Source organism: Halichoerus grypus, chromosome 8 (genome assembly GCF_964656455.1).
Source record: "Halichoerus grypus chromosome 8, mHalGry1.hap1.1, whole genome shotgun sequence".
In the NCBI taxonomy this organism is placed as follows: Eukaryota; Metazoa; Chordata; class Mammalia; order Carnivora; family Phocidae; genus Halichoerus; species Halichoerus grypus.
In genome coordinates this window covers 62580879-62596900 of record NC_135719.1, presented here as the reverse complement: position 1 = coordinate 62596900, position 16022 = coordinate 62580879, and the positions used below count along the sequence as shown (strand labels likewise).

General features: G+C 37.5%; 1 protein-coding gene across 4 annotated transcripts in view; it reads right to left on the bottom strand.

The window, feature by feature from the left end:
• The window catches only part of ATP8B4 (ATPase phospholipid transporting 8B4 (putative)), a 263861-nt gene that overhangs the window by 165505 nt on the left and 82334 nt on the right, over positions 1–16022 (bottom strand). For all 4 annotated transcript variants that reach the window (XM_078079369.1, XM_078079372.1, XM_036101921.2 and 1 more), the window contains exons 4-6: positions 15450–15563; positions 7639–7737; positions 2168–2229 (exon numbers count right to left, since the gene is read on the bottom strand). In XM_078079369.1, the coding sequence (XP_077935495.1) occupies positions 2168–2229; positions 7639–7737; positions 15450–15563 (275 nt within the window). The remainder of the gene's footprint in view (positions 1–2167; positions 2230–7638; positions 7738–15449; positions 15564–16022) is intronic.

Here is a 16022-nt window from a genome sequence, read left to right as displayed (position 1 = left end):
CAAGGGACACAGATGTGATCAAGAGATGACCCCTGCCCTAGAGGAGCTCACAGCAATGGGCAATCTTATAAATGGAAAGTCTTGCCTGATTTCTTACTGAATCCTAAAGAACACTCCATACTCAATGATATGTGCTTCTCCCTTCAACTTTATAGGATCAGCAACAATATGTATCAAAACATCACACCATATTGAATTACAAAGAGATGCTACTTCATAAGGAATCAACGGAAAGCTAAATGAAACCACGAGAAAGTAACACTAATACTGCTTCTAACAATAATGATAATGATAGCTAGCATGTGTGGGAGGCATACAATCATCAAGTTTCTCAATGTGTAAGTTCCTGGATTAATCCCTTGGCCTCCAAGTAGAGGCCCCAATATCTATCACTGCCCAGGTATTGCCACAAGATTTAACTGATAAACAGGGGAAGGGAGAGAAAACTGAATGGGAAGAAATCAGAGAGGGAGACAAACCATGAGAGACTCTGGACTCCGGGAAACAAACTGAGGGTTACAGAATGGAGGGGGTGGGGGGATGGGTGACCGGGTGATGGGTATTAAGGAGAGCATGTGTTGGGATGAGCACTGGGTGTTATCTGCAACTAATGAATTGTTGAACACTACAACAAAAACTTATGATGTACTATATGTTGGCTAACTGAACATAATGAAAAAAATATTTAACTGGAAATTTGAGGGAAATTAAAAGATATGCTAGGGCCATTATTTCAAACTCATTATGTAATTGTACATATTTTAAACGTACTTTATATGAGATGATAGTTCAGAGGAATAAGATTTATTATCAAATGTTCCTTGAGGAATTAGTCATATCATATTCATGGCAGATCTAATACACAGTCAGAACTGCAAGACTTGAAAAAGTCCAGATATGCAACAGTATAGCTCAAACAACACACCACATTAGCTTACAAAGTTTCACCACCTCTTAAGAACTTGCTCCAGACCACAGAATTATTTGGGATCAAGACTGAACTCATACTTAAAGTCCCTCTGAGTGCAAAATCCATGCTTTTAAACACCATACTATAGTGGCAACGATTAAAAACCTGCTAACATTGGAAATGAACCACATGGTTCCAGGCATCTTTATGGCTTATCCGTGTCACACCGGAATCACACTTTCAGAGCTCTGTCTCTACCACTATAGTTTTAAAGTATGATCATTTTCCTTCATTGTGCATTTAACACTATTTTCTAAAACAAGCAAATACAGAAAAACTGTATGTATTCATTATGCTATTAGTGATCAGTCAACATTTGAGTTATGGAAAGAGATTACTTACTTCAATCCTACCAATTACTGCCTAGATTACACCTAGTCCCTCTTAATATCTTTATCATTTCTTGGAATTTCATTTTATGATATTCATTTTATTAATTCATTTTATAATATTCATTTTATGATATTCCCTTTAAAAATTATATTCTTCACAGTATCCAAATGATTCAAAATCATCGGCAAATGTGATTGACTGCCAGACTGTATTGTAAGTTTACTTTGTCACATGTTATTATTAGCAGAAAAGGACAAAGAGTAAGAAACAATGGAATGAAGGTTTGAAATATATTTTTGCTAAGTTTTCTGGAGGTGTTTCTGCTGTTATTAGTGTATAAATACATGTTTTAAAGCATTTTAAATTCAAGAATCATTCCCATAAATATTTATCAACTTAAAAGGAATGAAAATCTGTGTTATGGTGGATAATCCATTCTAAATTCAACTATCAAGTAAATGCAAGATTCTTATCATTATCACTTGATACAGTAATATGTTAAAGTCTGTCTAGCAATATTTCCCAGAAATTAACTAATTGAATAATTAAACATTTATGAAACGTTTACTACATACAAGACATAGCATAGGTGCCAATTTTAAGCAATATTAGATCTAAAAATGAAGTGATAACAGCGTGTCTGTGTTCCACAGAACAAACTCCATAGGGATTTGAAGTTGAATGGGCAGCACAGCATTGGTTGAACATTTAAAAAAACCATGAAGAAGAACTTTTGTTGTAGTTTTTAATAAATTGAAAGGGAAAAGTAACATATACTTAATTAAAAGAGAAAGCCACCAACTTCCAAGACCTGTTTTGTGGTCCCAGAAATCTTAAAAATAACCCAAAGAATTTATTTCTTACTTGCTGTCGATGAGCACTTCAGATAGCCGATTATTCACTTGATTATCACTCTTATGGCGAAACTGAAAGTCAAAATGTTTGTGGAAAAAAAAACATTAAATCATACTTTGTCAGCACAAATAGGGACACTAAAAATACTTTGAGTTCATCTGTTTGAACAATATCACCATCAATCCAAAATTAGTAGAGTTTATGCTTACCTTGAACCCAGCCCATGTGTTCTAAATCTGAATCAATATCCTTCTCCCTAACCCTTCTCTGGGTGTTACCAATGGAACAAGTCGAGCCACATGCTCTTCTAATTCCTACACATTTTTAGGTGCTTCTAAGAAGACAATATGCTCTTTACTCTGCCACACAGTTCCAGAGAAAACTATATTTTGAGATCTTCAACAAGGAAAGGAGGCTTCCATTTCTCTCACATATGTCCTCAATACTTCATTGGAACATCAGTCATTCTTTTTTATGGATGTCTTTGAAGCCAAGAAATTACTTGTAATAACATGTATTTTTATTCTCCAGAAATTCTAATTGTTAACAGTAATCTTATGAAATACTCAGTTTTTAAAACAAAACTCAAAATACAATACTAAACCACATTTGGTATGGATTTGTTTTTTTATGCCCAAGTGATACTATTTCTTATTGTATATTCCAGTAAACATCTTATACTGCTTAGAAGAATCCAAGTACTATGAGCACTATACTAAACTCATAAATTAACAGCCATTCAGATAAGACTATCATCAAAATTAGTGCTTTTCCATTTAAAAAATTCAAAATATCAATATCACAATACATAAGATGCTTCAACCAGTCCTTTTCTTTTTTAATATCCTTCCCAAATCTATCCCAATCTCTCTATTATGCTATGCCCAGTGCATGCAATTACCCTGACTGCCAGGTATAAGTTAAAGGATATTATCAGGTAAAATACGATACTTAGCATTTGCTAACATGAAAACATTTATAATATCAGTAGAGGACTAAATTAAGTCAGCCCATCATTGGCATGCAAACTTCTCCTTCCCAATAGAATAGAAATATTATTTTGTCTGAGTATAGCTTTGATGAGGGTGTTGGATATTCTGTGTTTGCTCCTCTATATCCACATCCCATCTTCTCCACTCTACCATTGTTATGGGAAGCTGACCTATAAGGTCCTTACCCTCTGGCTCCTGGTTTGCTTTGGCCAATAGTTGGTTGTGGCAGAAGATCAAAGTAGCCAGAGGAGAGTGAACTGGGCTATTTTTCCCCCCTGGCTTCCTTCAAGCTAAATTAGCTTGAAGGCAGCCCCAGCTGTCATGAGCAGAAGTCAGATACAGGTAACTGCTTCCTCTCTTTGCCCCTTCAGACAGAGAAGCAGTATGGCCATCTGTGTTGCTAAACTATGTGCTTTTCTTTGACAACTTTTCTTTTGCCCTTTTGTAAATAGTGCATTCATTATTAATCTTTCTTCAACCTTACTCATTTCAGGGTGACATCACTTTCCTGCCAAGACCCTGACTGATAAATATATCTGGTTATTGAACCCATACACATTATCACAAAAATAAAAGCATATTCAAGAATTAACTGCGGTAGAGACAAAAAGGAGACTTAGTATTTAGTCACATCTGTATCTAACCAGAAAATAATCCCCTAAACTGACTGGCTGGGAATCACAGAAAAGGACCTATCAGTTCACTCTTTGAAAGCTGAGCAGTTTATTCTCTGGGCCTCAAAATAAACCACTTTCACTTCAGCCCAGGCTTTGCCAAGAAGTGCTGGTATTGGAACAGAATCTGGTAGGAGTGGAAATGGTAGTCTCATGCCCAGGCTGACTCTTCTTGACAATTTCTACTTTAGAAACAGATATGAAGGCTTAGAGAAGAACCACCCAGGACAGGAAGGGAGCAGAGGACTAGCACTGATTGTATACCAGACAGGCTCTGTGCAAAGTGCTTTACACATAGCATCTCATTTTGTCCTTCCAACAGTTGGGGTGTCATTAGCCACATGATACAGACAAGGAAGCGTTCAGAGAAGTGGTTTCACTCATATCATACTGTTAGAACATAGTAGGGTAAGGTGTCTCTCTTCAAAGCCCATGTTCTTTCTATTCTACCATTTTACTCTACTATGAAGTGTGACTATAACAAATAAGACATTTAAAGCCAATATGTAGAAACTCAAGCATCTAAATAAGTACTATTTCCCTGAAAGATCAGATATTGTGGAAAAGACACACATTTACTCCAAAGTTGTCATTACGGAAATCATTGTTAAAATTTCTTCTCCTAGAATTACTTGGAGCATTCTTTGGAATATCCTCTCATTCTTTGAAGATGGAGCTATTTACCCTTAGGAAAGACATGAAGGGATGTCTTATGTTTGGAAATATACAAAAGCTTCTCCTAGAAAGCAGGTAGGGTAGGGTGCCTGGGTGGCTCAGATGGTTAAGCGTCTGCCTTCAGCTCGGGTCATGATCCCAGGGTCCTGGGATGGAGCCCCACATCAGGCTCCCTGCTCAGCAGGGAGCCTGCTTCTCCCTCTCTCTCTGCCTGCCGCTCCTCCTGCTTGTACTCTCTCTCTCTCTGTCAAATAAATAAAATCTTTAAAAAGAAAATAAAGCAGGTAGGGTAAATATGTTTTTTAGGGGCTGGGAAATGGCATTTGTTTCCAAAGCTGGGTGAACACAAAATTACAAGATTGGCTTTCTTCTGTACCTTGTACACTGACCATGAAGGCAATTCTATATGAGGAGCTCCAAAGTACTGTGAACAATGGCAATCTCACAGGAATGAATAAATTCCAAGCTGACCACTTTTAAGTGACATGATTCATTAGTATGAACAGGTTCTGTGTGTTAGTTAAAAATCCTGCCTCAAAAAAGAAAAAAAAAAATCCTGCCTCAAAGGTTATAGTCACAATATGAACCATGAAATACATGAGGCACTTCATTAAAAATGAAGAGAGTCATATCTTATGTATCCTACAGAAACATGATATATGAAGACAAATACATTATATACATGGATAATTTTCAAATGAGTCACATCAAACTGTTGATTTATCAAAAAATTATCCATAAGATCCAAAGGGGTACGTGCACCCCGATGTTTATAGCAGCAATGTCCACAATAGCCAAACTATGGAAAGAGCCAAGATGTCCATCGACAGATGAATGGATAAAGAAGATGTGGTGTATATATATACAATGGAATATTATGCAGCCATCAAAAGGAATGAAATCTTGCCATTTGCAATGACGTGGATGGAACTGGAGGGTATTATGCTGAGTGAAATAAGTCAATCAGAGAAAGACATGTATCATATGATCTCACTGATATGAGGAACTCTTAATCTCAGGAAACAAACTGAGGGTTGCTGGAGTGATGGGGGGTGGGAGGGATGGGGTGGCTGGGGGATAGACATTGGGGAAGGTATGTGCTATGGTGAGTGCTGTGAAGTGTGTAAGACTGTTGAATCACAGACCTGTACCTCTGAAACAAATACATTACATGTTAAAAAAAAAGAAGATAGTAGGAATGGTAAAATGAAGGGGGGCAAATCAGATGGGGAGACGAACCATGAGACTATGGACTCTGAGAAACAAACTGAGGGTTCTAGAGGGGAGGGGGATGGGGGGATGGGTTAGCCTGGTGATGAGTATTAAGGAGGGCATGTACTGAATGGAGCACTGGGTGTTATATGCAAACAATGAATCATGGAACACTACATCAAAAACTAATGATGTAATGTATGGTGATTAACATAACATAATAAAAAAAGATTAAAAAAACTGATGATGTAATATATGGTTATTAACATAATAAAATTTTTAAAAACTTATACATAAAACAACTATGAGGAAGGATCATATGAACCAACTTGATAAGCACAAATCTCCCCATCTCACTTTCCCATACTCAACCACTCTCAGTAGGGCTGGGTTCCCACATCCTCCATGAAGTCTTCCCTAATCCCTAATTCACACTCCACCTCCACTACCAACTAGCCTTTGAAGGGCATCTTCCTCCCACAAAGAACCAAGGTGCTTTGTTTTTTTATGATGATTCCTAACTTTTTTATGTCATATTATTGTTATTCGTGTACATGTCTCATTTTCCCTTGCTGGATTTTAAGCTTTTTTAACTTCAGGTTCTGTGTTGCTTTTTATTTTTTGTGGGTTTTTTTTTTGTTTTTTTGGTTTTTTGGGGGTTTTTTTGCATCCCCCATATAGCTTAGCACAGACGGGTGTGAATAAAGGCCAGTGTTCTAAAGCCAAACCAGCTCAGGTAGACTATAAGTTAAACCCTAGAACAACCACTGTATATATGCCTACAAAGCCAATAGTAAAGAAGGAATCACAAATATACTCAGTCTAAAAGACGAAAAATGGAACAATGAACCAATGAGGCATACAGAAAGCAGTAACAAGATGATAGGTTTAAACCTAATCATAATGATATTCACATTAAATGTAAATGGGTTAAACATTCCAATTAAGAGATTTTCAGATTGTATAAAAAATCATTACCTAGTTATATGCTATCTACAAGACACCCACTTTAAAGACATAGATAAGTTAAAAACAGACAACAGGAAATATGGGTATGAGTTCACAGAAGAAGCTTAGGTTAGGAATATAAATATATAAGTCACTGGCATATAGACAATTATTGAGGCTAGGGCACATGCAATCACTCAGGGTGAGAATATGGCTCAGTCCATGAAGCGTCTGCCTTCGGCTCAGGCCACGATCCTGGAATCCCAGAATGGAGCCCCACAGTCTGGCTCCCTGCTCAGTGGGGAGTATGCGTCTCCCTCGCCCTCTACCCCTCCCTCTGCTCCTTCTCTCTGTCTCTCAGTCATTCTCTCAAATAAATAAATAATTTTTAAAAAATAAATTTAGAATGTTTGGTTTGTGCAAGACTGTGTTTTAAAATCTTTGCATTTTAATGACCTCCCTTGGTTTATGCAGACTTCAAAATTCTCTATTGTTTTATACTTCACTTATTTACATTAGTTGCCTGACTTTTGAAGTGATTTGATTTTGCAACTCCTGGTATAATGAGCATAGAATGTGAGAGCACCTAATATCTACCAATTCCCAAAACTTAGAGAAACACATAGGATATAGGATAAATAATACTTCCCTGGGTAGAAGCAAGTTTGTGTTCTAATTCTGCTCTTACCACTAATTGGTTGTATGATCATTAGCAAATCACTAGTTCTTTAGAGACTTTGGTTTCCTCATCCATAAAATGAAGGAGTAAGTCTAATTATTCAAGCCCTCTTGCCTTTAACATAAACAGGCTCTGGTTCTATGACATCTGTATTAGTCACTAAACAAATAGCAAAAGAGTTTTATATAATACTGACCAAAAGAGCTCCATTCAAAAATTCCAAATGGATCCCAATTTTTTATTTTTGAGAGGTCACAATTGAAATCAAAACCTCAAAAATGCTCAAAAGCAAATACTCACATAGTCATCTGTGGCATCTTTGACAGCTGTCATAGTTATCACCAGGACCAAAGGCACAATGGTGGTAAACCAGGTCAAGGAGGAGATTTCTGGAATCAGCTAAAACAAACATTTCACATAGTTTAAGTCTTTTAAGTTAGGAAATACGTCTTCCAAATTTTGTCATTATATACCACTCACAGAAAGTTATGGAATTATATTCAGTTATTGGTACAAATGCAGAATAACTTTCAATAATTATTTGCATTCACTTATAAGACACACAGAAGTATCACTGAACCAATTTTCAGGCTATTTGACACACACAAAAAAATTTTATACCAACTTGAGAAGTAAGCTTCTTGAAATCTTTCAGATAATCTTTCCCCAGAATGATACATGTCACTTGCCTTTTCTCTGCTTCTCATCTCAACTTTTAACAATTTTACTAACTTCTCACCAATTCCAAAAGAGATTCTTTGAGCATCTACTTTGCACCAAATACTGTGCCAAGTACTTCCCATATATTATGTCATTGGACCCTCAGAAAGTTCATTGAGTTAGATTCTGTACCAGAGTTGTCTTGCACACACCCATAGGATTTGTATTCCACGTAAACAACACCCCCAGTGCACAACATAGAATACATTGTGAATAGTGCCCTGGAGTCAGGAAATGCTGCAGCCCTAGGTATCGTTTTCCCATTTTGTAAATAAGTAACTGAAAGGTCACTGTACTGGGTCAAGAACATACACTGCTAAAATTTGAACCTAGATATATTTGACTCCAAAACCACCCACATGAGAGAGACATAATGACAGCTGAGAGGATTCTCTTAGAAAGGTGGTTTTCTTTTTTTTTTTATGTTTTATTGGGGCTTTTTGTGTGGGCGTGTGTGTTTTTTTATTTTATTTTATTTTATTATGTTATGTTAGTCACCATACAGTACATCATTAGTTTTTGATGTAGTGTTCCATGATTCATTGTTTGCGTATAACACCTAGTGCTCCATGCAGTACGTGCCCTCCCTAATACCCATCACCGAGATAACCCATCCCCCCAAATCCCCCACCCCTCTAAAACCCTCAGTTTGTTTCTCAGAGTCCATAGTCTCTCATGGTTCATCTCCCCCCTCTGATTCCCCCCCTTCATTTTCCCTTCCTTCTCCTAATGTCCTCCATGCTATTCCTTATGTTCCACAAATAAGTGAAACCATATGATAATTGACTTTCTCTGCTTGACTTATTTCACTGGGCATAATCTCCTCCAGTCCCATCCAGGTTGATGTAAAAGTTAGGTATTTATCCTTTCTGATGGCTGAGTAATATTCCATTGTATATATGGACCACATCTTCTTTATCCATTCATCTGTTGAAGGGCATTTCGGCTCTCTCCATAGTTTGGCTATTGTGGACATTGCTGCTATGAACATTGGGGTGCATATGGCCCTTCTTTTCACTACATCTGTCTTTGGGGTAAATACCCAGTAGTGCAATTGCTGGGTCATAGGGTAGTTCTGTTTTTAATTTTTTGAGGCACCTCCACACTGTTTTGCAAAGTGGCTGTACTAACTTACATTCCCACCAGTAGTGTAACAACCTTTCTCTACAACCTCTCCAACGTTTGTTGTTTCTTGCCTTGTCAATTTTTGCCATTCTAACTGGTGTAAGGTGGTATCTCAATGTGGATTCCCTAGGGAATTCTACCAAACATTCAAAGAAGAAATAATACCTATTCTCCTGAAGCTGTTTCCAAAAACAGAAACAGAAGGAAAGCTTCCAGACTCATTCTACGAGGCCAGCATTACCTTAATCCCCAAACCAGGCAAAGACCCCATCAAAAAGGAGAATTTCAGACCGATATCCCTGATGAATATGGATTCCAAAACCCTCAAAAAAATCCTAGCTAATAGGATCCAAAAATACATTAAATACATTAAAAGGATCATGCACCACAACCAAGTGGGATTTATCTCCGGGATGCAAGTGGTTCAACATTCGCAAATCAATCAATGTGATAGAACACATTAATAAGAGGAGAGAGGAGAACCATATGGTCTTCTCAATTGATGCAGAAAAAGCATTTGAAAAAATACAGCATCCTTTCCTGATTAAAACTCTTCAGAGTATAGGGATAGAGGGAACATTCCTCAAGTTCATAAAATCCATCTATGAAAAACCCACAGCAAATATCACCCTCAATGGGGAAAAGATGAGAGCCTTTCCCTTAAGATCAGGAACACATCAAGGATGCCCACTCTTGCCACTATTGTTCAACATAGTACTAGAAGTCCTAGCAACAGCAATCAGACAACAAAAAGAAATAAAAGGTATTCAAATTGGCAAAGAGGAAGTCAAACTCTCTCTCTTCACAGATGACATGATACTTTATGTGGAAAATCCAAAAGACTCCACCCCCAAATTACTTGAACTCATACAGCAATTCAGTGCATACAGAAATCACTGCACAGAAACCAGTGGCTTTCTTATACACCAACAATAAGACAGAAGAAAGAGAAATTAAGGATTCGATCCCATTTACAATTGCACCCAAAACCATAAGTACCTAGAAATAAATCTAACCAAAGAGGCAAAGAATCTGTGCTCAGAAAACTATAAAATACTCATGAAAGAAATTGAGGAAGACAAAGAAATGGAACAACGTTCCATGCTCATGGATTGGAAGAACAAATATTTTGAAAATGTCAATGCTACCTAGAGCAACCTACACATTTAATGCAATCCCTATCAAAATACCATCAACTTTTTTCAAAGTGCTGGAACAAATAACCCTAAAATTTGTATGGAACTAGAAAAGACCCCGAATAGCCAGAGGAATGTTGAAAAAGAAAAGCAAAGTTGGCGGCATCACAATTTCGGACTTCCAGCTCTATTACAAAGCTGTCATCATCAAGACAGTATGGTACTGGCACAAAAACAGACACATAGATCAATGGAACAGAATAGAGAGCCCAGAAATAGACCCTCAACTCTATGGTCAACTAATCTTTGACAAAGCAGGAAAGAATGTCCAATGGAAAAAAGTCTCTTCAACAAATGGTGTTGGGAAAATTGGACAGCCACATGCAGAAGAATGAAATTGGACTATTTCCTTACACCACACACAAAAATAGACTCCAAATGGATGAAAGACCTAAATGTGAGACAGGAGTCCATCAAAATCCTAAAGGAGAACACAGGCAGCAACCTCTTTGACCTCAGCCGCAGCAACTTCTTCCTAGAAACATCTCCAAAGGCAAGGGAAGCAAGGGCAAAAATGAACTATTGGGACTTCATCAAGATAAAAAGCTTTTGCACAGCAAACAATCAACAAAACCAAAAGACAACCAACGGAATGGGAGAAGATATTTGCAAATGACATATCAGATAAAGGGCTAGTATCCAAAATCTATAAAGAACTTATCAAACTCAACACCCAAAGAACAAATGATCCAATCAAGAAATGGGCAGAAGACATGAACAGACATTTTTCCTAAGAAGACATCCAAACGGCCAACAGACACATGAAAAAGTGCTCAACATCGCTCGGCATCAGGGAAATCCAAATCAAAACCTCAATGAGATACCACCTCACACCAGTCAGAATGGCTAAAATTAACAAGTCAGGAAACGACAGATGTTGGCGGGGATGCGGAGAAAGGAGAACCCCCCTATACTGTTGGTGGGAATGCAAGCTGGTGCAGCCACTCTGGAAAACAGTACGGAGGTTCCTCAAAAAGTTGAAAATAGAGTTACCCTATGACCCAGGAATTGCACTCCTGGGTATTTACCCCAAAGATACAAATGTAGTGATCCAAAGGGGTACGTGCACCCCAATGTTTATAGCAGCAATGTCCACAATAGCCAAACTATGGAAAGAGCCAAGATGTCCATCAACAGATGAATGGATAAAGAAGATGTCACACACACACACACACACACACACACACACACACACACACACACACAATGGAATATTATGCAGCCATCAAAAAAATGAAATCCTGCCATTTGCAACGACATGGATGGGAACTAGAGGGTATTATGCTAAGTGAAATAAGTCAATCAGAGAAAGACAATTATCATATGATCTCACTGATATGAGGAATTTGAGAAACAAGACAGAGTATCACAGGGGAAGGGAGGAAAAAATGAAACAAGATGAAACCAGAGAGCGAGAAAAATCATAAGAGACTCTTAATCGCAGGAAACAAACTGATGGTTGCTGGAGTGGTCGGGGGTGGGAAGGATGGGGGGCTGGGTGATAGACACTGGGGAGGTTATGTGCTATGGTAAGCGCTGTGAATTGTGTAAGACTGATGAATCACAGACCTGTACCTCTGAAACAAATAATACATTATATGTTAAAAAAAAAAAAAAAAAAAAAGATAGCAGGAAGGAAAAAATGAAGGGGGGGAAATCGGAGGGGGAGACGAACCATGAGAGACTATGGACTCTGAGAAACAAACTGAGGGTTTTAGAGGGGAGGAGGGTGGGGGGATGGGTTAGCCTGGTGATGGGTATTAAGGAGGGCACATACTGAATGGAGCACTGGGTGTTACACGCCAACAATGAATCATGGAACACTACATCAAAAACTAATGATGTAATGCATGGTGACTAACATAATATAATAAAATTAAATTTAAAAAAAAAGAAGTCCTAGCAACAGCAATCAGACAACAAAAAGAAAAAAAAGGTATTCAAATTGGCAAAGAAGAAGTCAAACTCTCTCTCTTTGCAGATGACATGATACTTTATGTGGAAAATCCAGAAGACTCCACCCCCAAATTACTAGAACTCATACAGTAATTCAGTAATGTGGCAAGATACAAAATCAATGCACAGAAATCATTTGCTTTCTTATACACTAACAATGCAACTGTAGAAAGAGAAATTAGAGAAACGATTCCATTTACAAAGCACCAAAAACCACAAGATACCTCAGAATAAACCCAACCAAAGACGTAAAGGATCTATACTCTAAGAACTACAGAACACTCATGAAAGAAATTGAAGAAGACACAGAAAGCTGGAAAAACATCCCATGCTCATGGATCAGAAGAATAAACATTGTTAAAATGTCTATGCTACCCAGAGCAGTCTATACCTTCAGTGCCATCCCGATCAAAATTTCAATGACATTTTTCAAAGTGCTGGAACAAACAATCCTAAAATTTGTATGGAATCAGAAAAGACCCCGAATTGCCAAGGAAATGTTGAAAAAGAAAAACAAACCTGGGGGCATCACGTTGCCTGATTTCAAGCTCTATTACAAAGCAGTGATCACCAAGACAGCATGGTACTGGCACAAAAACAGACATATAGACCAATGGAACAGAATAGAGAGCCCAGATATGGACCCTCAACTCTATGGTCAAATAATCTTTGACAAAGCAGGAAAAAATATGCAATGGAAAAAAGACAGTCTCTTCAATAAATGGTGCTGGGAAAATTGGACAGCCACATGCAGAAGAATGACACTCGACCATTCTCTAACACCATACACAAAGATAAACTCAAAATGTAAGACCTCAATGTGAGACAGGAATCCATCAAAATCCTAGAGGAGAACATAGGTAGTAACCTCTTCGACATCGGCCACAGCAACTTCTTTCAAGATACATTTCCAAAGGCTAGTGAAGCAAAAGCAAAAATGAACTTTTGGGACTTCATCAAGATAAAAACCTTCTGCACAGCAAAGGAAACAGTCAACAAAACAAAGAGGCAACCCACAGAATGGGAGAAGATATTTGCAAATGACACTACAAACAAAACGCTGATTTCCAAGATCTATAAAGAACTTCTCAAACTCAACAGCCAAAAAACAAATAATCAAGTCAAAAAATGGGCAGAAGACATGAACAGACATTTCTCCAGAGAAGACATACAAATGGCTAACAGACACGTGAAAAAATGTTCATCATCATTAGCCATCAGGGAAATTCAAATCAAAACCACATTGAGAAAGGTGGTTTTCAAATGGGGTTAGATATGGAGCTGCTTCAGAGCCATCAGGTAGGAAAGAGTGGGGTGGAAATGGTCAGTATGGAGATCAAGCCCCAACAAAAACAGCTCTAAACTAAATCAATCTTATAAAATAGCTTCCATATAACATTAAGAAAAAAATTCAAAATCCTCTGAGGTACCAATAAAAACATTGGCCTGAGTGGCAAAAAAGCTAGATTCTAGTCCTAGTTCTATCATTGACTCATGGTAAAAGCTTTACACATTACTTAACCTTTCTGGGTTTCATTTCTTGATCAACAGAAGAAAGGAGACTGGACTAAACCATCCTAAAGGCTCCTTCCAGGTACAAAATTCTGTGAGCAAGAGCCTTTTGACTATACACAGAAAGCCATCAGAGAAATGAGCTCAAAATTCTGGAATGACATAAAGAGTTACATAATGAAACCAAAAGCAAATTCATGGGGCGGGGGGTAAGAAATCTTGGATTCCAAAGTCTTTTCAATAAATTGTAAGGTATACATTAACTGTGGGATTTCTGTTGTTTTGTTTTGTCGTGCCTGTTCAGCGCCCATTTCTTTTCAAGTATACCTTAGGAAACTATCTCACCCCTTCTACTGTCAGTACATACAATGTTGGCAGACTCATTCTATTCTGGCTCCACATTTTGGCATGCAATCTAGGTCAAGACAACTGTTGCTACAAATTCTTGAGCCACCATGGTTAGTTTATGGATAGTGATGTAACTCAGCATGGTCCGGTGAGAGCTAATTGCAAGATTGGTTTTAACAACCAAAAAAAAAAAAAAAAAAAAGATTCATTCTCTTTCTCTCTCCTTCTCTCTCTCTTTTCAATGTTGGGGTTGAAGCCAGGAGAATAAAGGTCTAAAGCTTTCAGGGGCCACCAGGTAAAGAGGACCTGGCTGAGTAAGGCCAACATGAACGAAAGAGAAGCCACATCCTAATGAAATAGTTTGCCCATGAATCCAGTCATACATGAAATGAGATATGTTCCTAAATATATTTCCTTTTTGCCTAAACAAATTTAGGTTTCTGACACAACCAAAAGATTCTTAATACAAATAGTTATTCAATTAAATAAAAATAGTATTCAAAGCTATTAATCTGGACTGTGCATATCTAACCCATCTTTTTACCTTCTAAAATTAACACAGAGCCCTGCACATTTTGAATGTACCACTTTGGTCTGATTAAATTACTCTAAAATAAATACTAGGTAAATAACCAGCTCTCATGAACTGTTTATGTATATTCTTTGATTTACGCATTTTATTTCCTAAAATATCAGTAAAAGCTGAAATTTCATCTAAGCTCATATTTTAGTCAGATGGGAGAAAAAAGGAAGTTTATTAACTACCAATTAACCACCAAAAACTGTAAAAAATAGTCACTCTACAGTGAAATAAGATATAGCATACATCATTTATTATATATATAAGAGATGCCATTGTTCTTAAAAGCAAATGAAATTTGCCCTATTAGGTTCCACTAACTACTGCTCAGCTAGACTGCCTCAACTCTGGCACACCCACACTGTGAACTCGAGAAGGAGATAAAGAAAGGAGGGAGGCTATGGACAGTAATTATTAGGATTTGGTTTGGTTCAAATAAAGTACATAGCTGCATTCTAAAATGACCTCAGTGTTTAAAATGATGAATGCACTAGTTTTTACCCATTCCTAACCCTCCCACATTTGTGAAAAGAAACAGCAAAAATAACATTCGAAATCTGATAAGATGGCTTTACCTAATCGTGAACATTTAGCTGAGTGAATTAGCTTACTTTTTCAAATTATATGAATACTTTTAACAAACAGATGATGAAGAAATACAACCTAAACATTACCTGTAAAATCAGAAGGAAAAGGAAATAGGCATTTGCCACTCTCTGGAACTGTTCAAATAAATTAATTGGCAAGAAGGTAAGAATGTTGTACTTGGATGTGTGGATACGATTATCCTGAAAAAGAAATAGCATCATGTTAGATTGGGGCAAGGTATTGCTCATTATCAGACAGCTCTAAAACTTACAAGGCTAAACATTAATTATGCCAGAACAAGACCGATTAACCAATTATCTAGAAAATTTTAAGTTTTCTTGGCCCAAGGTCTTTATGTTTCCCAAGATGACACTCTCCTGATATAGGTGAAATCACTGGCCAGTGCCATAAAATCATCCATGATTTAAAAATGTATCAAGTACAATACCTGCCCCTGAGATATTTTACTCTTATGCATTCATTCGTTTGGCAAATATTGCTTGAGCACCTACTCTATGCACTGAGTTTATGCTGGGGCCTGTGAGGTTGGAAGAAACTTCAGGGATTATCTGGTCCACCTTCCCACCCTTTAGATAACTCTGACAAAGGGATCCTAGGCCTGTCTTTGAAAGTCTGTGATGGAAAACTGACCACCTCAC